The following is a 27,973-nucleotide window of genomic DNA, read 5'->3' as shown; positions in this document are numbered from 1 at the left end:
CCATGCTCAGAATGAATTTTTTAAACTCTCATTTATATTCAATAAAAGGGTACACCTAAAACCCAGACTCCATCTGACCTGAATGTTGCTTAGCTAATATTGACGTTGTCCATTTGACTCTAGCAGCAGAAAATCCAAATTTATAACTTATTGCTAAATTCCCATAACCAGCAACTATGAACACATCAAGCAAATGGTTAAGTTTAAGGGAATGGGAAAAAAAACCAGTCCTTTTGAAGTTTCCATTGTCGCTCAGTGGTTAATGAACCCAACTAGTATCCATGAGGGTGCAGGTTCGATCCCTGGCCTTGCTCAGTGGGTTAAGGATCCAGTGTTGCTGTGAGCTGTGGTGTAGGTCCTAGACGCAGCTCGGATCCCGAGTTGCTGTGGCTATAGCATAGGCCAGCAGCTACAGCTCTAATGCGACCCCTAGCCTGGGAACCTCCATGTGCCATGGATGTGGCCCTAAAAAGCCAAAAAAAAAAAAAAAAAAAAAACAAAAAACCCAAAACTTTTTTTTACTTTAAAGTTATAATAATGGCCAGATTAGAAGGATAATAAAAAGATTTTGGCCACAAGGAATATCACATTAAATGCACATGCATTTTTTTATAAATATAAGATTGTTTTAACTAATGAAGGCACATGTTAATTGTACTGCTAGTGTCTTTTAAAAAAAGAAATTTAAAAAATGTGTTATTTGGCTTTATTAATATGGAGTATAAAAAATAATATCGGTTTTTTTTTTAATGAAAACATTGCAATCATATGAAATTACAGTGTTTACCTGAACTCAGGGTAGATTAAGACTCTATAAACAACTCACCTCAAGTATGCTCAAAAAAAGCAAACCCTGGCCTGCTCTGTTTCATTGGAGATAAAATTCAGCTGGACTTTGTTGTTGTTGTTAAGTAGAGTGATTATATGCCTTCAGAGACTCTGTTCCTGCCTTCTGGCAGCTGACACTTCAGGATAGCTTGACAGATTTCTATTTTTACAGTTTTTAAAGGCCCAAAGGTAGGGGTGGGGGCAGGAGTGGGGGAGACATTAGACCCTGAGCAGGACTGTAGTTCCTCCCTCGACTCTGTTCAGGGAGTTGCCCTTCTGGAATGGCCAGCAAAGGAAACTTTGGAATGTAGAGCGGGAGGCAGAGGCTGAGTCCAAGTCTAATTGGCTGGGAGGGAATCCTGATTATTAAGGCCGTTGAGGAAGATTTATTTTATGGGGAGGGAGTAAAAGACTCTGGGTCATTCCTTTAAAAGAAAAAAAAAGGCATTCGTTTTTCAGCTAATACTTTTTATGTGCCTTCTTTGGGGCCAGGCTGTTCTGAATGCTAAGGATTCAGCGATGAACAAGTCAGAGCTCTTCACTCTGGTGGAGACAGAGAAAATTTGATATTAAACAAACAGAACTGAACACATAAAAAACTGACACAATGCTTCCTGGCTAATGATATGGAAACTTTAAAAACCTTCTGAGAAAAAGTGTGTTTCTATTCACCTTTATATTAGAACCCAGACATAGTTCAGTGATCTGAGAGCCAGGATTTGTGGAGGGCCTGACTTTCTGCCTCTCCCCACAGGTATCTTTCAGCCTCCACACTAGTGTGGGAAGTTGTGGCTGAGAGTCCTTCTCCCCCTTTGTTATTTCATAGATACTAATAAAAAGATCTGGAATGTGTGGATTGCCACACCACTGTCTTTGCTTCTTGATGTTGTCTTTTCCTCTAAAGTGGGATCATTGTCATGGATTGTTTTAATCACCATCACATCCCTGTGCAGAAATTTATAAAAGTAGAAAATTGGCAGTCAAGAAAAGAGTGAATAGAAAGTAGGATGGAAAACAATCAATATAGGCTAAACCTACAAAGCTATCATTCTTAGCCAGATCAGCATCCCTTTCTCCTATTAGAACGAGATTATACCTTGGCCAAAGCAGTCCAATAACCTTCTATAATGATGGAAACATCTTCTATCTTAGCTTCCCAATATGGAAGCCACTAGCCACATGTGACTGATAATTTAGCACTTGTTATGTGGCTAAGTGCAACATGGATCCTGCATTTTAAATTGTTATTTCATTTACTCTACATTTAAACAGAATTGGGCAGGGCAGCCTCAGGCACTTAGCAATTAATATTCAACTAGCCACGGGGTCAATTATAAAAATAAACTGGGGAGAAAAACCCTATGTCAGCATGTAAAGGGTCCCAGTGTCAGATGCCCTCGTCTCCAATAAGTACCACTCTCTTGCCTGTCTTCTGTTTTGTGCCTTTGTTTGGGAACACTTCAGTGGGTATATCCTGACAGCTGGGCCTTGAAAAAATAGGACAGTGAAAAGAGAGACAGAACCAGCTGTCTTGAGAGTAGTAACTCCAGGGCCTCTGTGTCCAAGCAGCTGTTAAAACAGACTCTCCTCTTGTGCATCTCAGAGTTCAAGTTCACCGTGGCAGTAAGTTCAGTTAAGGAGAAAGAATGTTTATGTGCTCTGTGGGTTGAAAGGGCAAGGCTTGATTGATGCGTTTTAGGAGAAAGCAGAAATGGACAACACCAGGTAGCCACCTTGTAGGAGCTTGAATTCCAAGAGATCACTCCTTCTTTGAAGGAGAAGTTTCTTGAGGGGAACTTCCATATTCACAGAGCCCTGTAGGTAAAGGTTGAGCAGATTAGATTTAAGGAGTTCTCTTTCAAAGACTCTTCAGAAGAACACCAGAGATGAGGCAGTGTCTCCTCCATGGCTACAATTGCTCTCCTTTAACTTCAACTCCCTAGTGTTAAGAAAATGATCATGGTTTGTTTTGCATTCATATCCCATACTGATACCTCTAGATATCAAAATGTATGTAACAACACTGGCTGCAAATTGTTCAATGATGTCATCAGTTCTCTTTCCCAGCTGCCTGAGAGAATTGTGAGGGGTTTTTGCCCCTTTAGGTTGACATCTGAATTAATCTATTAACTGTTCAGATGGTCATTTTTTAGAAGCCTTTTTTAATTTGTTATGCCCACTCTTAGGTTGTCTATGTACTAAAATGGAAAATAAGTCAAATGACTGTCCCTAAGCTACTTTCTTCTGAAGTATCTCAGCAAGGAGATGAATGGATCACTTCAGTTACTCACAAAAGAGCTGTTTTTCCCTCACTGATTTGGTAAAATTTCCTTCTGTAATTACTGTGATGGTTTTGAGTTTTTATTGTAAGTCATGTTTTGGAGCATTTATTTTTTGCTAGGAATTATGCAAAGCCGTTTCCTCACGTAATCAAATTTAATCTCTTCTGCTTAGCACCATCAGAGAACTTAGCAAGTTGGTTCTAGGTCTAACTGGCTAAACCAGGATTTGAACCTCATCACCAAGATGTAATTCCCTCATATTACTGTATAGTTGGGGAAGTGGCAAAAAAGCTGTGGAAAGAGAATGTTTGCAGTTTAAGATTTTCTGTTTTTCCAGATTGAAACATTCTGGAATTATTGAGTCATTTTCAAATTTGGCTAAGCACTTTAAAGGAATGAATATGAGAAAACTGTTTCTCTTAAAAATTAAACCAAGTAAAGAGCAAGATTTGGACCTTCTAGGAGATTCTGAGGGGAAAAAAAGGGCATCCAGTACTTACTAAGTGCACATTAGGTGATATGTCTGACATTTTAATATACAAAAGAGGAATAGAATAACTTGAGATAATAAATCTGTGTTTTCTTTGTTCAGTAGATATATAGATAATCAGGATGATAAGTTAGATTTTGGTAAAGCCAATTAGAGGATTTATAGGTGTTTGTGGTGATAAAGTTTATCATAGCACATAATATGCTGTTGCACTACAAGTGATTTATGAAAATGAACTAATTAAAGTTTATTAAAAAGTGATCTCATAGTAGTAACTTTCTGGTTGAAATGAAGCACATTAAATGCATGGGGATATCTTGCAAACTCTTTCTTAAGCTAAAACTAAGCTACAGGAATTGAACTTTTCTTCTGGCAATAGTCAGGCTTATTCCTGCCCGTTGACAGGACAGTTAACCCCCTTGAGTTCTGTCCTTACATTTGCTTCCTTCCTCACTCCTTGTCCTCCCAACTCCTGACGTATTTTCCATCCATGTGGCAGGTGCGTGTTAAGACGTGGTTATCATGTAGGAGCTGTGAAAGATGAAGTGAGGGAAAAGTTGACATGAAAAAGTGGATTCGCTTCCTTTTTCTAACTAAAACAAAGGAAGAGATGTAAACATAGCCACCACATTTCAAGTGAAACTCCTTTTAACCAAATAATTTATTTAATTGCCCCAAACCAAAATTTCCTTTGGCCTGTAGAGGCCCACTGTTCAAGCTCAGTGCTTTACACAAAGCATATCCTTAACAATATCCAAATGAATGAATGAATGAGCAACCCCATTCTGAATGCTGCTCAGGAGCTGAAATCCTTATTGTGCTGACCTAAAACTAGGGAAATAAAAAACTAACTTATAGGAGGGAATCATAAAAAGAAACACAGAGGTTTAGATGGTGGTAGTATATCAATAGTGATTTTTCCAACTTGTCAACTTGTATGGTATTCATGGAGAGTATCCTTGATTTGAGAAAATTAGAGTTTTTGAGATGATGGGACATTTTGTCTGCATGCTGTTTAGAAAAAACAAAATGATAATGGCATATATGAATGTGTTTAGGGAGGAAGAAAGAAGGAACAAATGTAGTGAAATGTTGGCAGTTGAAGAATCTGGATAAGAGGGAGAAAGAGTTCTTTGTGATATTCTTGCAGTTTTTCTTCAAGTATGAAATTTTTTTAAATAAGTTATTTTATTTTATTTTATTTTTTCTATTTTAGGGCCACACTGCGGCATATGGAGGTTCCCAGGCTAGGGGTCGAATCAGAGCTACAGCAGCCGGCCTCCATCACAGCCACAGCAATGCTAGATCCAGCCGTGTCAACACAGTCATGTACACAAATGGAACAAAATTGGTGTACACCTATTTTGTGACCTACACCACAGCTCACGGCAACAATGGATCCTTAACCTACTAAGTGAGGCCAGGGATCGAATCCACAACCTCATGGTTTCTAGTCAGATTCATTTCCGCTGCATCACAACAGGAACTCTTATTTTTAAAAAAATTCTTAGGGAAACATAAATATGTTTGGAGTGTGTATTTTACTTCACAAGGAGATGAAGGTAGGTCTGAATTTATTTCAGGGCTTTAAAAATTCTGACACATTTTATGAAGCTGTTTTTAATCTAAGATTTGCACTGTAGCATCATAATAAAAGTAGGTGCTTTAGTCTGAGCTTGGTACACACAGCCTCTTTCCTAAGTTTTCATTGCCTTTTTTTCCCATGAACTTTTTCTTCTCCTTGTCTCCTCCCTTCCTCCCTCACCCCTCCCACAGGAGTGGAAGCTAAAATGAAAGTCCCCTGAGAATGGGGTGTGTGTGTGTGTGTGTGTGTGTGTGTGTGTGTGTGTGTGTGTGTGTAATTTTTTTTTTTGGCTCCCCTTTTCCCAGGAAAACCCAGACTTTCATTTCCAGCCTTGCCAGTACATACCTGGCCAAATACAGGTATCCACTGTTACCTATTTATCCCCAGTCAAAGCTCAGATTCCTTTGAAAACTAAAGATTTTTTTCCAAAAATGCATAGTTTGTTTTCCTTGGGCTTAACAAAAAGCCCTCCCCCAACCAACTCCCCTCTTCCTGCATTGCAGTTTTCCCTTTCTTAGTGAAATCATGATTTCTTTCTCCTTGGTTGTCTCTTAGTCAGATATGGAATATCTGGGAACCTCTTAGCAGTGGCGGGTCATGGCTATGATGTCATTGAGGAAGGGATGTCCAGAAGAGCCTGTTTGTTTCATTGCAGTTGTGATCTCCATCGCTGTGCATGGGAATTGATTTTACACTGTGTGTGTCATGTTCTCTAAGACCAGGGCCTCCCAACCCTTTTAGCCTAGGATCTTGACCTTGTTAAATTAATGTTCAGTGGGCCCTTTACCGCCCCCATCCAGAAAAATCTCTGTGTGCCATGGCCCCCATCAAGTCAATTAAAATCAACTCAATTTTGAGAGCTTGTTGAAGGACTTTCTGAAAACCTCAGGAAAATTCAGTGGTTCTCCCTTGGGGGTGATTTTTACCCACCAGTGGACATTGGGCAATGTCTAAAGGCTTTGTTGGTTGGGTTCCGAGGTATTATTGACATCTAATAAAGAGAAGCAGGGTTATTTCCAAGCATTTTACCATATACAGTGTGGCCCCCACAAGAGAGGGAGGACTCATAATCTCAAGTCAAAGCTGAAGTCACAGTTGCAAGCCCCATGGAATGATGCTAGTTAGCTCTCAAAAACACTTCTCTCTGAAGAGTTGAATTTTCCGTCAGATAGTATATGGAATCCTAGGAACCCAGCAAGGTCAAAGATTTTCAGAGATGAACTTGAAAATATGAGGTTTCAAAGTTGTCCAACCAGACTATGAGTTTACAGACCAACAGGCAGTGTCATTCTTTTTCTGGAGCCAGGAAGGGAAGTTGTGAATGTGTACAGATGTGCCCAGTGCGGTCCACAGACATTCTGCATGGCAGTGTTGGCAGGGGAGACCAACTTTGCATAGAAAGGCCTAAAGGAGGATGAGAATTTCTAAGAAAACAAGGATTACTCCAACATGTTCATACGTTTAGATTGTTCTGATAGCACTGTTTGTATAGATATGGATGGATGGATAGATAAATGATAAATGATAAATAGAGCAAGCAAGAGAGAGAAATACTCCACTACATTTTATGTTTCAAACAAACAGCTTCCCTCATCCACGGTAGAATTTGCACATGTGTAATGGTCCAGCCATATCTAGGAACTGGTTTCAGAGTTGACTGTTTAAAGGTTTGGGGGGGATACTTTTATAAAAGCATAATTAATCTTAGTGGGACCATGTTTCTGACTAGAGACCGAGACAGTGGTACAGAAAGTGTTCCATGAGTTGCAAACAGGCCTGCAGCAGGGTTTCCTAACCTTGGCACTATTGCCATTTGGGACCAGAAGTTTCTTTGGTCGGGGTGCTACTCTGGGCATCCGAGGATGTTTGGCAGCATCTTTAGCTTCTACCCACAAGATGACAGCAGCATATCTTTGTGGTTGTGATAACCAACAGTATCTTCAAACATGGCAAATGTCCTCTGGGAGGGGGCATCTCTCCTCCATGATTCATTGAGTTTCTTTCAGCAGAACTTTCCTTTCCATATTCTAATAGGCATTAAGAAGGCAAGCTGTGAGCAGCTTTTTCAGATGTGTGGCATTAACCTGGCTCTTCAGTGCCTGAACTTCTGGGGAAGAAAGTTTCTCAAGTTCTACCCCTGCATACCTCTCCTTTTCCACTTTGCAAATTTTCCTGCTTTAGCAAATAACATTGCTATGCATTTACCAACTTTAGCCCCCATGCCCTGCAGACATATGTGTATATGATCAGAATGGCAGGCACAACTCTGAGATCAGTGAGACAGAACATTTTAGATGATGCATCTCCTGGCCCTAGAAGGAAAATCAGTCTCAATTCTTCTTGTTCGAAAAGGTCACTAAAAATGATTATAAACTCTAGTAGCGACTCCAAATTTTTAAGACCAAAGAAGAAATCTATCGGTAGAGGAAAAGCAAGCAAAATGGCATGGTCCTGTCATCAACCTCAGTAATTTTATGGTGGTACCTAAGCCCTAATGAAATATTGGATTCTTCCTACAGTGGTTAAACTTTATTGAATGGAAGACCAGAAATTTTTATGAAAAAAAAAAAAATACTCATTGGAGCTCAGTGGAGAAGAGACCTTGGTTCTCCATAAGATGAGTGCGTTCCACCTTCCAGAAGTAATTAGAATCTTAAATTAATTACCAATGGACTAACTATGTCAAATCTCTTTCAAATTAGAAGTGGAGTTTTGCTTTTTAACTAAGTATAGTATTGCCAATTATTAGAGGCTATGAGAAGATGAAGCCACCCTTGAAATCTCACTTCTCTGAATGAATGGTTTTTCTCCACATCCCAGTCACCAACTGATAACCTGCTACCTTACATGTCTTGATGTGCACATAGAAGTATCCATCTGCATTTGACCAGATGGATTTGACTAGAAGAGGAGACATCTCCTGTGAGTCAAGCTTTGGGCCTTGTGCCTTGTAAGCATTATTACTAATCCTCATTTAATCTTTGCAAAGTGGACTCTATTGTGTCCATTATGCAGGTAGGAAAAACTGAGCTCTAAGAAGGCTAAACAAGTTTGCTAGCATCATACAATAAGTAATTCTTGGATCCAGACCCAGCGGACTCCCAAGCTTCATGTTTTTCCACTTCCTCTCTGGTAGGGCTTCCAAAACTTCCAGAAGTTCGGATTTGGATTTGTGACACATAAAAGAAACAGGCTCTTGCCATAGTGGAAACCATTTTAGCTCTCCTCTGCTTTTTAAAAGCCCTAGAAGCTGAGTCTCTGGGGTCTGAATTTTTGAATAAGCCCTTTTAACACTTCACTTGCTTTTGAATGGTTTTCAGAGCAACTCAGAAATTGGGCTTGGTCACCCACTCTCAGAGCAGAGCTCTGAAAAGAGCTAATTTTTCCCTGAACATTTATAGCACTAGCACACGAGAATGTGAATTAGTATATCTGTAAGGAGAGATCTGTTGAACTAAGAAAACTGCATGTGGCCTGATCCTATTATTTGGGTAAAACCACCTCACTTAGTAGAGAGGCTTGTGGTAGCTAGCTTACAGAGAGGGTATAGAAGGGTGGCAACTATTTAATTCCATTGAATTCAGTCTGCAGTTATACAGTCTCAGGCTTGATGTTGATTTTATAGTTCTGAATACCATACATTCAAGAGTCTTTTTTTAAAGGAAAAGGAACTTGAAAAAAAATCAGGCTCAAACTTAGACACATTATTTTGGAACAGGTGTGTAAGTCTTTAGTTTGGGTTTTTTTTTTTTTTTAATGTTTGTATGTTTGTTGTTTTTTATTTGCTTTTTTTTTCCCAGCTTCTACCCCTTGCTTTCCATTATCTTACATTCTCAGATAACTTTCCTCTTAGATGTCCCCTGTGCAGTATGCAGTTCTGTAACTATAAATTAAATATTAAACCTCGAGAGTGCTTAGCCAGTTTTAGACTGAATAGACACAGGAGATAGAAGAGGGCAGTCATTATTTATTTGGTTCTTACAATGAACTAAGCATTATACAGAATGTTTGTTTAATTGTTAAAAATTTTTGTGAGATAAGTGGCTCTAGTCTGTATTAGATACTATTCACTAATGCATTTGTGTGTGTGTTAACTATTCTGTAAACTAGGCGCTGCTCTGGGCACTGGGGAGATAGCAGTGAACAAAAGAGACAAAAATCCTTGAACTCCTCAAGCTTACATTCTAGCAGGGAGGGGCAGATAACCTATAAATAACACACAAAACAAAGGTAAAATATATATTGTGAAAGAAAGTGACATTTCCATAGATGTTAAAAGAGAAAATGACATGGAAGAAGAGATGGAACTGCAATTTTAAGGTCAGGCAGGTCTCCAATAAGGTGTCATTTGAGCAGAGAAATGAGACAACATAAAAGTAAGCCATGTGGATACCTAGGAGAAGAGTATTTTGGGTTAAGATCTGGAGACAAGAGTGTGCCAGGTAATAGCAATACCTTGGCAATCACAAGGAGGTCAGTGTGGCTGGAATAGAGGGGGTGTGGCTGGTTAGATATAAAATTAGAGATGGTATTGATGGAGAGGAACATGGAAGTTGATCATGGGAGAAGGAGAGAAAGAGATCTTTGGAGGGATTTTTGCTTACTTACTGAGGTCAGAAGCCAATGGGGATTGGGGGGAGGGAGAGTTGAGTAGGAACCTAAATTTGTTTTAAAAGAATGAGTCTGGTTTCTGAATTTAGGGGAAGCTACAGGATAACAAAGATAAAAGTAGGTCTTGAAAGCCATTGAAATACTCTGATGAGAATGTTCAGTGGAAGTGATGAGAAGTGGTAGGACTCTGATATATTTTAAGGGAGTGCTGAAGGATTCACTCTGACTTTAGATATGGGATACAAGAGAAAGAAAGGAGCTGGAATGACTCCAAATTCTGTGCAGTGAGTAAGTGGAAGGATAGCATTTCCATCCATTGACTGAAATGAAGAAGATAATGGGAAGATCAGGACTTCTTTTTCAGACATGTTAGGTTTAAGATGCTTCCTCGTCATCATTTCATACCTGGTTAAGCAGCTTGCATCACATCACAAAGAAGGAGATAGTACTGGTCTAACCAGGTCTGATTGATTCCAGAACCAAGTTCATAATTCCCACATTCTTCTGCCTCAACCCTTGAATTTCCATTTAAATAGTAGCCAGAATAGTGCAGGAATAATTGAAATTCATGGAAAACCATCACATAAAATTTTAGCCACTTCTCATGCTCAGTTCCATGTTGTGAGCCATTTCACTTTAGCTGTTTTTTTATTTCTTTTCATCTCATCCTTTCATAGTGGGATTTTTGAGTCTTTTCTTTACCAAAGCCTTTTCTTACCTTTACCAAAGGTAAGCAGGAGAAAGAGACAGGAAAGCCATGAAGAACTTGAACAGTGCATATTGGTAGCAGTTTTGGTCCTAATGGAACTCGCAGTAGAGCATTACAAAGTTGGAGGATGAACATCTCATTCAACAGTGGTTAAGACAACCTTTTTCTCTCTTGCTGAGATCTGTTTCTCTTATTACAGACACAGGTTTGCACATTTCGGTTCTGGAGTGGCATTAATACCCACCCAAAGGCAAATTCATTACATAAACTATTTGCCCCCAAACTTGTAAATTTTTCAGTGTAAAGTATTTGACATGCTGGCAGATAAAGATGGTCCTCTCATACCAAATTGATGGAGGAAGAGCCAGATAGGCAGAGAAAGGAAGGCTGAAAGAGGCAATTAAATGAACTCTGCCCAAGTGTCTTTTAAATGACTGAATTATACTTAGTCTAGCTCTTTGGGGGGAGGAAAAAGCTCAAAGACTAGAAATTGGTTGGTTGCATGAAAGTCCAAAGTCAGCCCCATGGGTTGCTTTTCTATAGACGCCTTCCCAAAAGTGATGTAAGCTTCCTGGATCTTTTCCTGGCTGCCTATGACAGTAGCCTAAGTCACAATTGGGTCTTTCCAATGTTGTCACCTTCTAGCAGAATGACATCTCCAGGTACCCCTTGAACCCTCTAGCCTTGGCCTTCAGTCACAGTTCACCTTCAGAGCACCAAAAAACTTGGGTTCTTATTGTCACCAGCCATAACTTTTCCATCATTTATTTACTCAGGCTCTTCTTCACCCACCTTTGGGATAGCTGGGAATAAAGAATGCTCAAACAAAAACCTCACCTACTACCCTCCCCATCTTCCAAGCTGCCTTTATAAATAGCCCCAAGCAAGCAGAGAGTATAGGTCCTGCTACCATCTTCATCTCTTTCCTGAAAGATACCAGTATTATGATTTTGCTGAGGCCATGTTACAAAGAATCATCACATCTAACCATGAAAAGGATCCTTACAAATATAGGCACTGTGCTTGGGAATGGAGAGAGGGCATGTTAGGAGTAATGGAACCTCAAATTCCTGCTGGCACCAATTAGGTGTAGCCAGGCTAGAATGACCATGTATGGCTTTTGCACATTTTCTTAGGTTTTGTTTCTGTCTTGATAGGGACAAAAACTGTAATGTTTTTCCTCCACAAACAAGAAGCAGCCCAATCTGGGTTTCACAAGTTCCATAGCCAATTTCATATGCTACTATATTTCATGTTTAAATGTATTTCCCTTCTTTATTACAAAGTTATTCCATTCTGAGGTTGCAGAGGGTGGTTAGAGAACCCGGTACCTCATAATTCTTAGGGGTGATGGGAAGTGGGGATCATGAGCACCTTTCCCTGCCTCCCCATCTTTTCCTGGCCCTGCCATCTCCCCTGCAAGGCATATGCAGGGCCACCTACTTGGACAGAGTATTGAAAGGAGCCCTCAAGTGTGCTCTAGCAGTTGACATGTGGCTCTTAGTTCCTTTTCCTCCCAGTCTTAGATCTTTGTAGCCTTGAAAAGGCTGGGGGTGTTGAGGGTGGAAAGATGGCCAGCTGCCATGACCGTGACTCCCACATCCACTTTCTTCCAGGGTGTTCCCTGCCAATCTCATGCTTTCTTAGCTCCTTTTCATGGTAATAAGTTCCATGGTGGTCCTGGACATAAACGGCCATCAGGCAGGCCTGTCAGCACTGGCTTTACGCCCTGAAGTCACAGCCCTTGTTTCCTGGCCAAGCTTTCCTCTCCTTTCTGCTCGGTCATTTTGGTTCCCTGATGCCCCTGTTCAGAGCCATTCTTGAGTTGTGGGAAGCCCTATAAAAATTTCCCTAAATAGGTTCACATCGCCCATGAGGAGCTCTGCTTTCTGACAAAGGGCTCTTACCACTCCCACAGCTGAGCTGAGCCCAGCAGGGAAGTGAATGAATATGTGTTTGGTCACGGTCATCACTGATGTTGATTCTGTGCTTGAGGAGACCTTTAAAGAAATAACAAACAAACAAACAAACAAACGAGAAACACAGGAGTTCTTAAGATAGTAAATGTGAGCAGGAAACAATGGAATAGAAAATAGGGGTGGCTTTCAGGTGTGGTGTCTTTCTTTCCTCTTGTCTTTCTGTCTTCTGTGGTTAGAAGAAAGAGTATTAATAAGTAATAGCCTATGAGGATGAAAAGGGCACTGCAGAAAAGAAGGAGTTGTCAGCATTTATGTCTGCTCTGGGGATTTCTCTGTGACCTTTAGAAAGGAAAGCCCTTCACCCATTCACACGGAAGAGATTTTGCCAGACTAAGTCCCTCTTTCACCCAGCAGTGCCTGTATTAGAATGTTAATTTTTTTTTTTTAGTTAACATATATTTTTTAAATGTTCACCTTTTAAAGTGCATATTAGGAGATATTTTGAAAGACTCCACTGAATAGGAGGAGTAGTAACAGGGACGTGTGGTTGATTTTTGCACTGTCCACCCAAAACACCAAAAGCTCTATAGGCACTGTCTCACCTAATTTTTCTGCAGTTCCTGTGAGTGTACGTGGTGCTATATCCTCAGTTTACAGGAACAAATCTGAGCTGAGAAAAGGTAGCTTGTTCCTAATAGCACCATGGTAAAACAGTAGATAGCTTTCCAACCAAGATCTGACTTGGTTGGAAACCTGTGCCTTAGTCTTAAGGGGTGTGTTTTAGAGCAAGGGGAAGACAAGCACCCATGAGGTGAGCTGTGATATGCCAGGCATAGCCACCCCTTGGACTTTGTTCTTAACTGGCACCTTATACTTAATCCTGTTGGTATTGGCAGTCCCTCAGAGCCAGAGGTGCAGAATCTATGCCTGCCTTGGTTGCCCCAGCCCATCTTGCTAGCTCTTTGTGAACTTATTTGAATTGAAGTGGAAAGGACCAGGATGTCTGAGTTATCTGTGGTTCCCAGGCAATATAGAGAACACCAGAATCTGGTCAGAAGTCCCTAGTGCGATTGGTGCCAAATAGTGTAATGTGCTAGGTACCAGAGCTCCTAGTCATAAGCACACATCTCTTCCTTCCTTGCTCTGTGATTGTGAGCATGACTTCTCTCCTTTTCCATTGCATTGAATTTGTAAAATAAATACATGGGCTGAATAATCTCTGAGATACCTATACCTCAAACATTGAGAGCTTAGTCCTTGGTGAATTGCAACCTGTAACCTTCCATCATGATCATGCAAGGGCCCTTCATCAGTGAATAGAGATGATCATGTGGCATCAGGCCAGCTGCAAAGAGTAAATCAACCTTGAAAATCAGCCAAGAGAGAACTAGGGTGTGGCTTTGTCCAAAGCGACATGTGGCTCTTTATTTATCTTTACATGATTGCATATTTGCTTTTCATAGCTTCTTTCTTCCCAAGATGCTAAAGAGATTGTGCAGAAAGTATTAAAGTCAGAGAAACATTGTGTATTTACCCTCCTCCTGAGAGACTAAAGAGGCAGAGGTCTCTAAAATTGTCTTAAGAGATATTTCTTTGAGGTCCTAGTTTTCTCTTGTAGAACAAGAGGTGAGCCGCCTGTGAAAATAATGGTTCTAGAAACACACATGCTATATTTGAAATCTGCCTCTGCTTCCTCCTGGCTCTGTTACCCTGGGCAAGTGATGTCACCCTTTTAATCCTCAGTCTCCTTATTTGTAAAAAGGAATCCCCATAGTACCAGAGTCATAAGGCTGCTATTGGGATTAAATGGGAGAAGCCAGTATCCTTCATTCCATAGTCCCACTTATAGTAAAAGCTCAATGAAAGTCAGCTAGTGTGATTTCTAATAGTTCTGCTCCAGCTGAAACAGGGCTCTTGGAGCAGCCTCTGTGAATCTAAATAACCATGCCAAATCAGTTCAGCATTAGCACTATAGGGCAGGTTCCAGGTGGTTATTTCTTGGAATCTTTAGGAAAACATGGCATTTGGTTTATAGTACACTTCTGTGATGGCTCTAGCTTTCCTGTGTTCATTCGTTCCCATAAATATTTGCTTATTGCCTACCATGTGGAAAGCAATAGTAAACATATATGAACTGCTGTTACTGTCTTTTTTCTATGTGACAAGCCTGTATGTTTCTTCAAGTCTGGCACTGACGATTTTGAAACTTTGATCCCTAAGTCTATATTTTTGTGCTCACATTCTTCTTTTTTTTCTTCTGGTGGAACAGTGGGTATTGGATGGAATCCCTTTTCCTTTCCTGATGGTGTCATGTTCATGCAATAGTTATTCATTTGTCACTGTAATTGGCAAAGGAAGTTCTGATATCATACTTTACAGATGAGGATTAACTTTATGTTTTGGTAAAGTCAAAATGAGAGTAGAATCGAGAAGAGCTTGTTGTTATGAAAAGATATGCACTTCTTTTTAAAAGAAGTGATTTAGATGTTATTTTCGTATTTTCTATAATCACAAGGGAAAGGCCCCGAATAATAATTAGTAAAATCTCCTGCCTCACAACTGAACTCTTTCCACCAGTCTCAGAGTGATGGTTAGCTATTTGATTGTCAAAAAATCTCAGTTCAGCAGTCTTGGCTTAGCTTATTATTAGCTTCTAGAATGTGGCCTTTTTCTTGGCTTTTCAGTTCTGTCTTATTTCTAACCTGCTGTCAGCCAATTCTCTGGTTGGAAATATGGACTAGTTGATCACCGTCCTCCATAATACATTTCATATCAACAGAATCTCTTGTGTACATATCACTTGGAGGTAGGAGCCACCCAGATATACTCAACTGTGCCCAGACATTCTGCCGGGGCCGTCCTCCTGGACCACCCAGTAACCTTATGTATCAAGCATTTGCTACAGCTCAGTGCTGGTCCACAACCCACTGCCTCTAGTGCTTCCTCTAAACCCCAGCATCATCCAGCCCCATTGAGCAGCTGTCTTTTGGCCAGACTCTTCATGCATCCCTGACCTCCACCTTCCCCTTCTTATTCCTTCTTGTTTCTTATGGTATCCTTACCAATTCTGTGTGGTCCTCCATATCCATCTGGATGTCCAGGTTCTCAGCAGCTTCAGCAATACTGGGATCTCATTCTCTCTAGGTCTGCAGCCGTTCTCATGAAGGCAGACATTGTTTTCTGGTTTCTCTGTGACTCAGAGACCAAACCTTCAATATGAGTGAAAGGACCAATGCAGAGCATCCCTAATGCCAGGGACAGCACACCAGGAACAGTGGCAAACAAATGCATCCAGCATCCAAATCTACCACTGCAGAGAGAGCCAACTCTCAGTAGAAGTTCTGACTGGAGTTTCACTTCCACCAGATATGTTGAAATGCAAGGATTTCAAACTCTGAGACCTTAGTCTAAAAAGTTAAGACAACATCTGAACAGAGCTCCATATTTAAACATTCCTTTTGAACACCCTTACAGAAACAAACGCCTGAAAGTCCAGACATTTGAGATACTGACCTTGGTGTCTCTATGTAATAAGCAGAGATTACATTGTCTAAGAGTGTTACTCAAAGTCCAGGGGAAAAATTTTTCTCTTGAACAAGTTCATTTGTTTCCCCAAAAGAGAAAAAGTCAAGAGTCCTACCGGCAAACTGGGAGGCTATTCTGCCTACAAATATAAGAAGTTAAATATTCCCCAAAGCAAGAAGGCTCAGCTGTTTAGCCAATAAATAGCATGTATTAGGTGATGCACTAAATTTAACTCATTGATGCACATTGGTGCAAAAGTCATTGCTTGGTAAAGGACTGGAAATGATCAGATGGAAATTTCCCTCAGAATAGAAGAGCTAAAACCTGTGTTTATTTGATTATCAAAACAACTTCTTTATGAAATCATAATAGACCCTGTTAGAAATAGACCTTATTATGAAATTGTTAATAAACCTGTAAGACATGAAAATTTCCACAAGCAGCTGCTTTTCTTCATTGGTAAGTTAGAAAGCATGAAATGAAAAGTGTTTTCTATCAGATTAGATACCATGAGAATTTCCTTATCGCTTTTAGATCTTGATTTTGGCAATTACTGTGTGTAGTGAGTGACTCATGCTGAAGTATTCATCCTTTATTCCAAGTCAGTTCCATTTAAGTCCCCAACTAAGAGGACTACATATAGGAATGAAGGGGATGCAGCTAATCCAGATATTTTTAAAAGATTTTTAAGGTATCACATTTCAGATCAACTTTATCTTCATTTCATGGGCAGTAGATATGAGTAGCATCAGTGATGCCCCTCAGATGAATTCTGATCAGTAATATTGTTGATAACTTAATTATTTTCATTGTGCTCTTCTTGTTCCCAACAGATATCTAGCCACTTGTGTTGGAGTCATGTGGGAAGATATATAAATCTTGTGCATTATGATTATGCTATTTTGAAAACCCAGTTGTCTCCAGTAATGTCTCCAATAATGTACCTATGTCTGTGGTTTGGGGAATGATTAAATGAAATAATGCTTATAAAGTCTTAGAGGAGTGCCTGGCATATAATGAATGGGAGGAAGCTGTGCCTTTTCAAATTTGCCTTTATAGGTTGCTCTGTATTTTTAAGGTCTCTCTTCCAATGACCATTAAATGGGATTTGTCTCATTTGTTGATTCAACGTTTATTGAGCATCTACTAAATTCAAGAATTATGCAAAGTGCTGGGAGTATAGTGATGAATGAAACTGTCTTAATCCCTGCCCTCTTGGAATTTACAGCGCAATGGACAGATTCTTTTATTTATTTATTTATTTATTTTTGCTTTTTAGGGCCGCCCCCTTGGCATATGGAAGTTCCCTGGCTAGGGGTCGAATCAGAACTACAGCTGCCAGCCTATACCACAGCCACAGCAATGTGGAATCCAAGCTGCATCTGTGACCTACACCACAGCTCACAACAACACCAGGTCTTTAACCCACTGAGCAAGGCCAGGGATCAAACCCGCATCCTCATGGATACTTGTCAGATTGATTTCCTGCTGAACCATGATGTGAACTCCCTGGACAGATTTCTAAATCAACATCTCCATTAACTCTCTTTTTCCCCTCCATATTAAGGGACAGCTTGTCTGGACTATTTGTATGTTAAAATGATAATCCCTCAGGGAGAGAGGCAAGCTTTAAGTTGACCCATGTTCATCTGATACTCAAAGATAACTCTGTTTCTTCACCCAAATAAAGCACATGTTACCACCCACAAATCTATAGCCTTTCAATTCAGCTTATTTCCTACAAATGTGTTCTTGACTCCCAATGCTGTTTTTCCCATCTGTCTCTCCAACTGCACATGCCAGAAACCTGGGAGGCCTTCCTAACTCTGCCTTCCACCTGCCTTAGAAAGTATCATTTCTACTTCAAAAAATATCTTACATCCACCCACTTCCCTCACCCCACTATTTCTCACCCTAATCTAAGCCACCACCACCTCTTGTTTGAACAAATGCATTTGCTTCCTAAGCAATGTTCTTATTTCTGCTCATGGTATATTTCTACTCATTGTATACTCAGTAGTCAAAGTAGAATTTTTTGAACAAAAATCAGACCATGTCTTAACCCAACTAAAACTCGTCAATGATTTTCCATCTTGTGGAGAATAAAGTATATGATTATGACCCACGAGTTCTGCATAGTCTGGCTTCAGGGAACCCTCTTGCAACCACTCTAGCCTTCTTTCTGCAGAGCATTCATCTCAATTAACAAGTACATATTTACTCCTGCCTTCACTTGATTGATGCTGGTCTTCCTCACTGGTCTGTAAACTCCATGAGGACAGAGATTAGGTCAGTTTTATTCATCACTATATTCCCAGCAATTTGAATAATTCTTGAAACATAGGTGCTTAGTAAATGTTGGCTGACTAAAGAAGTGATCTCACCCCAAGTTCTAATTCTGCCTGTATTTTTTCATGAAAGTAACAGTGAAAAATATAAAAATTAGTCACTAATAATAGGGATTATCTATGTGTAAGTCGTTAGACCATTGGTTTATAGCATTAATTCTTAGAAATTCTTTCTAAAAGCCTTCTGGAATTAGAACCCAAAGTCTTTATATACATCAAAATACGGTAGGTTTAAAGATGGATGTTTTTGTTTTGGTGTAGATATTCCAATTGGGCGCCTTCCTTCCACACTGTATTCTCTATTAAAAGTTCCAGAATGGGTACACTAAATCATAATAATCACAAGGTGAGAGCTCAGATGAAAAGAATAGTGTTTCCATTACCTAAAGTAAAAAGTTATAGCTAAACATGTTAATATACATATTTTAAATTTCTCTACCAGCAACTATTAAAATTTTTAAATGGCTTATATTAACTAGAAAAGCACATCTGGCTCATTTATGAATGGTATCACTTTGAGCATGTGGGTCATAGTGGTTGAATTTATATTAGGCTACATGTTTTACATGGTATTATTTATCTATTAGCCATAAGAGAGCACTTTGGCCATTTAAGTTAATAACATTGCAAAGTTAGCAGAGGAAATTCGAAATATTGAGTAGAAGGAAATGACACTTGAAATCTATTTTCATTGCATTTTCCCATTTTGCTCTTCATTCTTAAACTCATTTCCCTCTGAAATGCAAGAACATTATATTGGGAAATAATGTGTCTTGAAAACCGGAGCCAGCAAGCTTATAATCCCAGGGGTAATGACTTCTGTAATCGCTAATGAGGCAATGGACATTGAATATCTCAGCATACTCACTGGGGCCAGCCTCTTGCCTGTTCCACAAGAAGCTGTCATATCAAATTTTTGTCCTGAGTCCATGGGCACTTTGATTCCTAAACCTTCCTGAGAAACCTACTCGGAAATCAAAGTCAAGTTTCTTAGATGTGGTCAGACAAGGTCACATTTAAAACAGTTCAGTGAACCTTCAGATCAAAGTTGAAAGGTAATGCCTCCCTCCCAAAATTGGCACAGACCCACCTGCTAGCTTACCTTTCAAAACGTGCCTTTTTCACTTCCTTTCCAATGTGCTGGGAAAATGAGAGCTTATCCTCTGAAAAATGGTAGAAGAGTTTCCTTAAATCATTTCGCTAGGAAATGGGACACAGCTCTGTTTTAGGAACGTACCTTTATCCAAAAGAGTGAATCACGAGGCAGTTTGTTGAAGAAATACCTTCATCAGAGATTGCACAAAGTGAGATGTCCAAAAGGAATTCTACTAATTCATAGTATATCTTCTTTAAATCAGAATTTCATAGTAATACCAGGTTCATGGCCTTCATTTTTGGCCTCAATTATCAAGATTTTACCCTCACTCTTGAGTGACCCAAAATACTAGACAGGGTTCCTGCTGTCATGCTGTCCACATTTTTCCCTCCAAGGCTTCCTTCCTTCCATGTTGAGCCTTGAGATGTTTTCCAGTATGGCGCTGCAGAAGGGGGAATGGTGACTCTTGTTAGTATGAACTTAGCATCTTGTGACAGGTTTTTTTTTTTTTAATCAAATTCCATGTGGTTTAAAAAAAAAAAAAAAAAAAAACAACCTTGCCATTGCTTTATATTTCAGTGTTCTGTCTCTTGTGGTCGAGGGCATAAACAACGAAATGTTTACTGCATGGCAAAAGATGGAAGCCATTTAGAAGGTGATTACTGTAAACACCTTCCTAAGCCAAATGGGCACAGAAAGTGCCGAGGAGGACGATGCCCCAAGTGGAAGGCTGGCGCCTGGAGTCAGGTGAGCAATGCTTCTCCTCTACCAACTGCTTCCTTACCTTCGGCCACATGGCCGACACCAGTGTGTTGGCTTGTTTTCCCTGCACGGTTTTGGTGTTTCAGAGGGGAGCTTGAGCAGGGAGGGAAAGATCTTTATGACAGGATACTTACTCGCTGTGGGACCTTGACCACGTGGCTTCAGCCCTTGGTGCTTTGGATAATACCTATGACAGTTGTGAAGGTGAAGTCTTAAGTGGTGGTAGATGTAGATGTCATCTGTCCAGGACAGAGTAGCTCCTCCATCCTCCACTGATGGCATTTTTTATTATCATTGACCACTTAGAAAACCACTAATTTGGATTCCAGTAAGGTTGACTCTGGCCATCTGACAGGAATTGAGTCTGAATTTACCTTTGAGGTTCTTAAAGAAAGGACTGTCAATATAAAGTATTAGAGAATATTCCTCTGCCTGTTAGCTTGTAAAAAACAGAAGTAGGGGAACAGACGGGGTGGGTGCTCTGTCATTTCCTAGCTATATGACCTTGGGTGATTTGTTTAACCTTCCTGAGCTGACTTCATGTAGCTCTTCTGAGGATTTAATGCAGAGTTGAATGCACGTAGTTAGCTCACTGGCCTTTCATAAGCTCTCAAGAGTGATATTTTGTCTGGATGAGTGTAATGTGTGTATATCCAGTGGGGAAGGGAGTGTGGGGAGGGTAAGTACCCAAGAAACTGATTATAGTTAGACTCTGTTAGTTCTAATGGTAATCTGATCAGAAACTGGGTATGAGCATTTCCCTGTTGAATTCAAGAGGGAATTTTCCAAGCTTCTATTTGTCTATGAACAACTGATGGGTGAACAAAAGTCATCACATCTGGTCCTTAGAGTAGATTTTGTCACCCCACACATGGACGTTTCCTCAGCTGGGTTGAGGTGCTTGCTTAAGAGTAACAAGGCCCAATTTCCTTTCATATATTCTGTATTTAATGCTGCTCTTTCTCTCCACTTAGTTGATTTGGTGAGGTTTTTCTAAACATGTGGTTCTCCCATGCAGTGGAGAAGGGTGAAGACCCTCCTAAGGACCTATAGAAAACTAGATTCAGGTTTGGCAGCCTCTAGAATTGATTCTTTCAGAGTCTGGGTCTTGATTTCTAAGACCCCCCAAAAAGCTTTGCACAGCCGTGCTGACAGGAGGAGGAGTAGAGGATCCTCCATTCCAATATGACTCATGGAAAATTCCTCCAGAAACGTGAATTTTTCTTTCTTTTTCTTCTTCTCTTTTTTTTTTTTTTTTTCCTTGCTTGCACCCTTGGCATATGGAAGTTCCCAGGCTAGGGGTCGATTCAGAGCTGAGGCCACTGGCCTACACCATAGCCATAGCAACATGGGATCTGAGCCTTCTCTGTGACCTACACCACAGCTCATGGAAATGCTGGATCCCTGACCCACTGAGAGAGGCCAGGGATCAAACTCGCATCCTCATGGATACTAGTCGGATTCGTTTCTGTTGCGCCACAATGGGAACTCCAAGAAATGTGATTTTTTTCTTAACTGCCCTGAGCTGTCATCATGGGACCCTCTGCCTCCCAGTCATGCTTCCCTTCACAGAGGTAGAAAACCTGGCCTGCATCCTTCCCCAGCAGAACAGCCTCATCCTTCTCAGTGCTTTTATCAGAATGATCATGTTTGGAAGTTTTTATTTAACTTAGCAATCAAAGCATGGATGCCCAGCTAGAGATGGTTCCTCCTCTGGCTTCCTTAAGGATCCGATTTCTAAGCAGTATTTCATACCTGTCCTCCTTAATGGTTTGTCTGAGTACCTACTGTCATCTGTAACTTGCAGCCCTTTTATTTTTGGAGCTACTCAATTCATGTAGAAGCCTACAGCTAACATTATTCAAGACACTGCACTAATTAGCTTGTTCTCTGGTGCACTTTCCTGCTCTGTTACTTTTCTTTATGTTCTTTGGCCTCTGCTTATCTATTTGCATCTTGTCCTGAATATAAAGTTGAGAGCATTTAAATGATGCTCATATTAAAGGCCAATTCATTCAGTAAAAAGGACGATTAAAAGAAGCTTTTACTCCTTATTGGTAACCACAAACTGAGTTTTACTCTCGTATCCTGTGATCCTGATGGGAAGTCTGAAATTGCTCACAAAGCCGGGATGATTAGGTTTGAACCCTTGGGATTTTTTCAAACATAAGGTAATAGGATTATCAGAATGCCTCTGCAGAAAAGACTGCACCTGTTCAAAATGATTGCTTAGAAAAGTCTAGTTACCTTTGTGGAACATGCAAGCAAACACAGTTATGTAATGGTCTGGGGCCAACTTCCTAATGCTCTGATTTGATTTGTAGAACTGAATTAGAAAAGCAGGCAAGACAAGATGGTGCACGGGTGAAATCTGACTTGTGCAATTTAAAAGCATACCTGAAAATAATCAGACCCAGTGGTTGATAGAGAAAGACAGTCTGCATGATTAAAAGATTATTGGTTTTCTAATGATCCAGTGGTAAACAGAAATATCCCAAGGCAGCAATATAATGCAAGAGGAATGATTATCCATTTGTAACAGTATTTAGGCGATTTTATGTCTGGTCCTTCTGTTTTCTGATGGTAGCTATATGCTGGTCATCTCTTCTTCAGGGTAGGGGGAAGAACTACTACAATTTCTCATCATGTCAAAATGTCCGATGACAATTAAACATGTAGAATATTAGGTTAGGAAACTAGTACAGTCATGCCCATCTTCGTTTCTCCCTCAAAATTGGTATTTTGAAGTTTAAAGTGGAAGGTTTCACTTCTGCATCTTTTGAAAATCTTGAATTTGTCAAAAAAAAAAAAAATCCTCACTAAAGTGTGAAAGCATTCTTTTTTTTTCCAGTAGTTCACATTCAGTTTGTTTAGATGGCTTTGATTAAGAGCCGAGGGAGGAACTTTTAAGACAAAATCAACATCAGATTCTTTTTGTTTGTTTGTTTTTAGGGCCGCACCTGCGGCATATTGAAGTTCCCAGTCTAGGGGTCAAATTGGAGCTGCAGCTGCCAGCCTATGCCACAGCCACAGCAATGCGGAATCCAAGCCACATCTGTGACCCACACTGCAGCAGCTCCTAGCATTGCTGGATTCTTAACCCACTGAGCGAAGCCAGGGTTTTAACCCACATCCTCATGGATACTAGTTGAGTTCACTACCGCTGAGCCACAATGGGAACTTCCAGCATCAGATTCTTGATTCAGCTTGATAAATGTGAAGCCTCCAAGGTATGATGATTCAAAAGCATTCCAGAGGAAAATGAATTTTCTGAATTCTATTCCTTTAGAAGTTTTTTAAACAAATGAAGCTTAGAAATCAACAGAATAAATGATCAGCTTAAAATGAAAATAACACTTTATCATCATTAATTGATCATGAATTCATTTAATCCTGAGATGCCTGTCTTTTTCATACTTTAATATCTCTGTGGTAGAGTGGGCCTAACAACCAGTAAAAAGCCATGATTTAATTAATCACTCTGATTTTCTTTCTGAGCGATACAACGTATAATACTGTGTCTTGGAATCAGTGGTGTCTTAAATTGGGGAAAATATTTAATTTTTAAAAGATTTTCAGAGGTCATGCCAAAATGGAAAATGGCAAATTGTGTTATAAACCTACCATACATTTTTGGTTAGGACTTTTCTCATGATTACAATGAGAGCAGCTTGATGTGATGTCTGATTCCAAAATATTCCACGAGTATCTAATGGAGAAACATGGCAAATGGGTAGCATGTGTCCTTTGAGAAACCAAGGAAACCATGTGCAGATGGTCCTGAGAACTGGCATTGCATTAGTGATTTCTACCCTCTGTTACTTTGTATTTTAATTGCAGTCATTGGATGTTGAGTTGTTTGAAGACAGGCTTTTCACCCACATTTTTGCTGATATAGTACAAAAGCCTGTATCATATGAGCAGCATATTTTAAAACTGGAAGTCAAATTTTAATCCATAGTAGCTTTGGTATATTGCCTAGGATAGAATTTACTTGAACTATATTTTGGTTTTGCTTTTGTTTGAGTTAGGGTGACTATCTCCTTTCTTTGCTTTATTGATTTGTGGGGCATCAGCTTAAAAGGTTTATTAGGAAGTAGGAAAAATATTTTATGTAACATGCTTAGAATAGAACTAAGCTTTCAACTGGGAGTGATATTGTACTTTCTTGAAACGTGTGGCAATGTCTGGAGACAGTTTTGGTTGTCTCCATTTGGCAAAAGAGGGGAGATGCAACTGACGTCTAGTAACAGAGTCCAGAGATGCTGCTAAACTTCCTACAATGCACAGTTCAGCCCCCAACAACAAAGAATTATTAAGTTGAAAAACCTGAGAGTAGAGCCCAGCATAGTAAGTGCCTAGGAAGTTGCTGTCATTATTAACAGTTATTATTTATTAAAGTTGGTTCATATTTGGTTAGTTTTTCAAGCTAGTGCCTCCCCTAAATAATATCACCACTGTGATTTCAGCAGTAACCCTGGAGGAAAGTATGTAAAATTCTGTCCAGGTTTTGAGGTGTATATTATAATTCCCCAAACATCAGAAGCTCAGAGATTCTTTTTATCTATGGAAATAAGCGTAGGTTGCCCCTTTAAATTGGCACCTGCACAGGAGGGAGTACAGAGAGATGAAACACAGCTCCCAGCTCAGTAGTTTGGAACTAAAAACATCTACTTTCAAACCTGCACAGACTGCCATGCAGAAACGATAGCTGTGGGGGAGACACGTTAATAGAGACTGTTCAACCTTTTCCCTCAGCAGACTAAAAGTTGGACTAAATAGAACAAGAAGAATTAAGCATGCACACATGCACACACCACCTCCGTCACCACCTCCAGGGTCATTCAGAGGTCTTTCTGATGCTGTTTTATTCATGGGGTTTCTGATCAAATCTCTCAGAATTCAACAAGTAAGCCTGGCTGGCTCTGTATGCAAAATGATGCCTCCCCTGAGACAGCACAGGAAGAAAATGTGAACACAGAAAACTAACTCTGAGGCAGCGTACTTCATTTTGAACAAAGATTACCATGGATGAGATATTCACAGAGGCAGGACCCACACCTTGCTGCACAGATAAGTCATGTTGAAATTTTTCAATGTGCTAATGCAAAGCTAGCTTTAACATTAAGAAAATCAGAAGTCACAATGACATGTGATATAATTGAAATTTCCTCTGTCTTTATTTGCCTTTTGAAAAATGATCGAACATTGTAGAAGTGATTTTTAAAATATTGGATGCTTATGGCTCTTTGTACCTTGCCTTTGCTGAACCGTGAGTAATAATTTACTCGCTAACTAACAACAGCATCAAAAAGAAGTTTCATTTTCTTGGAGCCTGAATAGTAGACACTCTAAAAGCCCGTAACATGTTTTCCTTTTTCTTTACCTTGTTAAAGCATCATGAGATTTTGAATACATATCAGCCCTGTGCCAAACTCAAATTTATTTACTTTGTCGTTCTTATTTTTCTTTGTATTTCCATTTGGATGCATTGTTCTGAAGTGTACTCCTTTATAGTTAAGACCTCAAATTCAAATAGCCAAAGGATATTTTGGTTGTTATTTGTTGCCAGCGTTAGATGATTCTGTCATTCATGTGCTAACTTTCCCATGTTAGAGTTCATTCATTTCCTGTCTCATCACTGGGAAATATACATGTAGCTCCCATAAGTATTAAATGACCATCCTCTGTAGACAAGGCAGTCACTTGTCTCAGGCACCCTCTCATTCCCCCCAGTACATAATAACTTTCAAAGTCGGGTTTCTTGTGGGTCATCAACTCATTCAATCCAATTAATGCCATTAAACCCAAACAATAGTAGCTATGTTGCTCCAAAATATTTCCTTCTCTTCAGCTAGCTTGGACGTGAACATTTAAGCTCCTGCCTGCCATAGGCTCATGTGAAATGATATGATTTCCCAAGCTGACTTCTAAACACTGCCCCCTGTTTTCTTTGCATCTGAAATGGAAATAAGATTCATTTGCAGCAGAATTCATTAGGGCCTGCTTCCTGATAGTAAATTCCCATTAGCCTCTGAGTAGGATGAATCCTGCTGCAGGTTAATTGGACAAGAATCTTTGTCTAATTTAAAGGCGTGATTCTCTTCTTTAAGAAGACTTCCTCTTAGGAATGTGGCCTTAATGTATGTTAAGCTTGTGTTCTCAATCAGACAAATGAATGGAAGCTGAGCGATCACAAAAACTTGGTAATAATTTTTAATAGCTAGGTGAAATAATAGACTGTGCTTTCCAGTCAGACGTTGCCTTTAGTTTCTGACTGTCCAAAGCTTAATAAAGACAATAATTCTTGGCCTGCCCGTAAGTGAGATTATGAAACACAGCAATGAGGAAACCATTAAAAAATTAATTTAGAGGAGAGTTAATTGCAGATTAATATGGCGTTTTGCAGCTTGGTCAACAAAATGCTTCAGCCTGATTAACAGTATTTTTCAAGGGCTGAAAACACAACACACAAGGAACTGGTTTTTCTTTGTCCGCTTTTATTTTTCATATATTCATCTGAGGTTCTACACAGACAAAGAGTGTAACGAATTCCATAGTTTAAAAAAAAAAAAAAAATCTCCTATCTCCAGGAATAGGAGCAAAAAAAAGAAAGACTGGGGGAAATAATTCTACTTATAAGGCCCTAAAAGCTTCAGTGATTTCCTTTCCTTGGGTTACATTTTTAATCTGCCAAGAAGTTTTCTTGTACAATCGCCGTATGTATCTCCCATTTTTAAGACCCTCCAATGTTCGGGGAGAGAACTCATTTGGGATTTTCATCTCACAAGGTGACACTTCTAGGTTGTACTGACTGTTTGTTTCCTAATGAGCTCCCCCAGCCTCTTCCAAGAGTTTTGTTAACTCCAGAGCTTGCCCCCAAACTTGAGTCTCCTCCTCACTCGGCCAGCTTTGATAGGCAGTGAGTTTGCAGATCTAAGATGTGAGAAAGCCTTGTGAATAGCTGTGAAGGTCATTGGATTACGGGTGCGTCCCCCAGGCCTGTGACCCTCTCCACCGCAACAATTGCCCCCTCCCACACATGACCCAAAGCCCCCACTTACACTCTCTTGTCCTCTTAGTGCTCTGTGTCCTGTGGCCAAGGCGTCCAGCGGAGAAATGTGGGCTGTCACATGGGAACACACAAAGTAGCCAGAGAGACCGGGTGCGACCAGTACACCAGACCAGAGTCGGAACGTGCCTGCCAAGCCCCACCGTGTCCGCTCTACACTTGGAGGGCAGAGGAGTGGCAAGAAGTAAGTAGAGCCAGGAAGTGGGCACCTGCCAGCCCTTTCGCTCAACCCCCTTGCTCTCATCACATCCGTTCCCCTGTGAAGCCCTCCAGCACGGTGCAAGGCTGGCTGTTTCCCAAAAGGTTTGCTGTCAGACAGCCAGCAGAGTTCACTCTGTCCAACAGGGGTTGGGAGAGCTCCTCCTTTTTCTGCTGTTCCTACGTCTGTGCTCTTGACTGTCAAAATCTGCCTGCCTCCAGAAAAAGTTTAACAGGCCTTGGGCCAAATACACTCACGATAACTTTCACAGAAGGAGGCGGAGATGGAAAAAATATTTTAAATCTGTGGCTTCGGACTTGGTCTTTCTGTATGAGTTCAAACAGCCCAGAGGCCAACTCTAGGGAGGACCTGTCTTGAATTTTTGTCCTCCTTCTGTGACTTTGGCTGTCAGCTAGAAGATAGGCATGCATTCGAAATCCTGATTAATTAGTGAAGGATTTCCAACATTTAAAAAACCGAGGGCATCTGAAGAACTGCTCCGTTGATGCAGAAATAGCCACTTTGTTTTTTTCCCACTCCAAGTTAA

General features: G+C 40.2%; 1 protein-coding gene and 1 long non-coding RNA gene across 20 annotated transcripts in view; one reads left to right on the top strand and one right to left on the bottom strand.

Annotated features, from left to right (window-relative positions):
- ADAMTS9 (ADAM metallopeptidase with thrombospondin type 1 motif 9) overlaps positions 1–27,973 on the top strand; it is a 175,486-nt gene that overhangs the window by 106,191 nt on the left and 41,322 nt on the right. For 4 of the 8 annotated variants that reach the window (XM_003132298.6, XM_013981854.2, XM_013981853.2 and 1 more), the window contains 2 exons: positions 19,973–20,140; positions 27,238–27,411. In XM_003132298.6, coding sequence (XP_003132346.4) covers positions 19,973–20,140; positions 27,238–27,411 — 342 coding nt within the window. The remainder of the gene's footprint in view (positions 1–19,972; positions 20,141–27,237; positions 27,412–27,973) is intronic. The other 4 variants (XM_021070781.1, XM_021070779.1, XM_021070780.1 and 1 more) reach the window with 2 other exon arrangements.
- On the bottom strand, positions 13–27,384 carry LOC102162007. Of its 12 annotated transcripts, none has more exons than XR_306840.3 (6): positions 27,220–27,382; positions 19,535–19,835; positions 19,400–19,460; positions 15,487–15,613; positions 4,037–4,131; positions 13–2,643 (listed from the first exon to the last, which is right to left on the bottom strand). It is a non-coding gene; the product is annotated as an uncharacterized LOC102162007 (long non-coding RNA). The 12 variants fall into 12 exon arrangements; XR_001300231.2 differs by having other exon boundaries at positions 15,487–15,734; positions 27,220–27,362; XR_306839.3 differs by having other exon boundaries at positions 15,487–15,633; positions 27,220–27,353.

Source organism: Sus scrofa, chromosome 13, assembly GCF_000003025.6.
Source record: "Sus scrofa isolate TJ Tabasco breed Duroc chromosome 13, Sscrofa11.1, whole genome shotgun sequence".
Classification (NCBI taxonomy): Eukaryota; Metazoa; Chordata; class Mammalia; order Artiodactyla; family Suidae; genus Sus; species Sus scrofa.
This window is presented reverse-complemented; position numbering and strand designations above follow the sequence as displayed.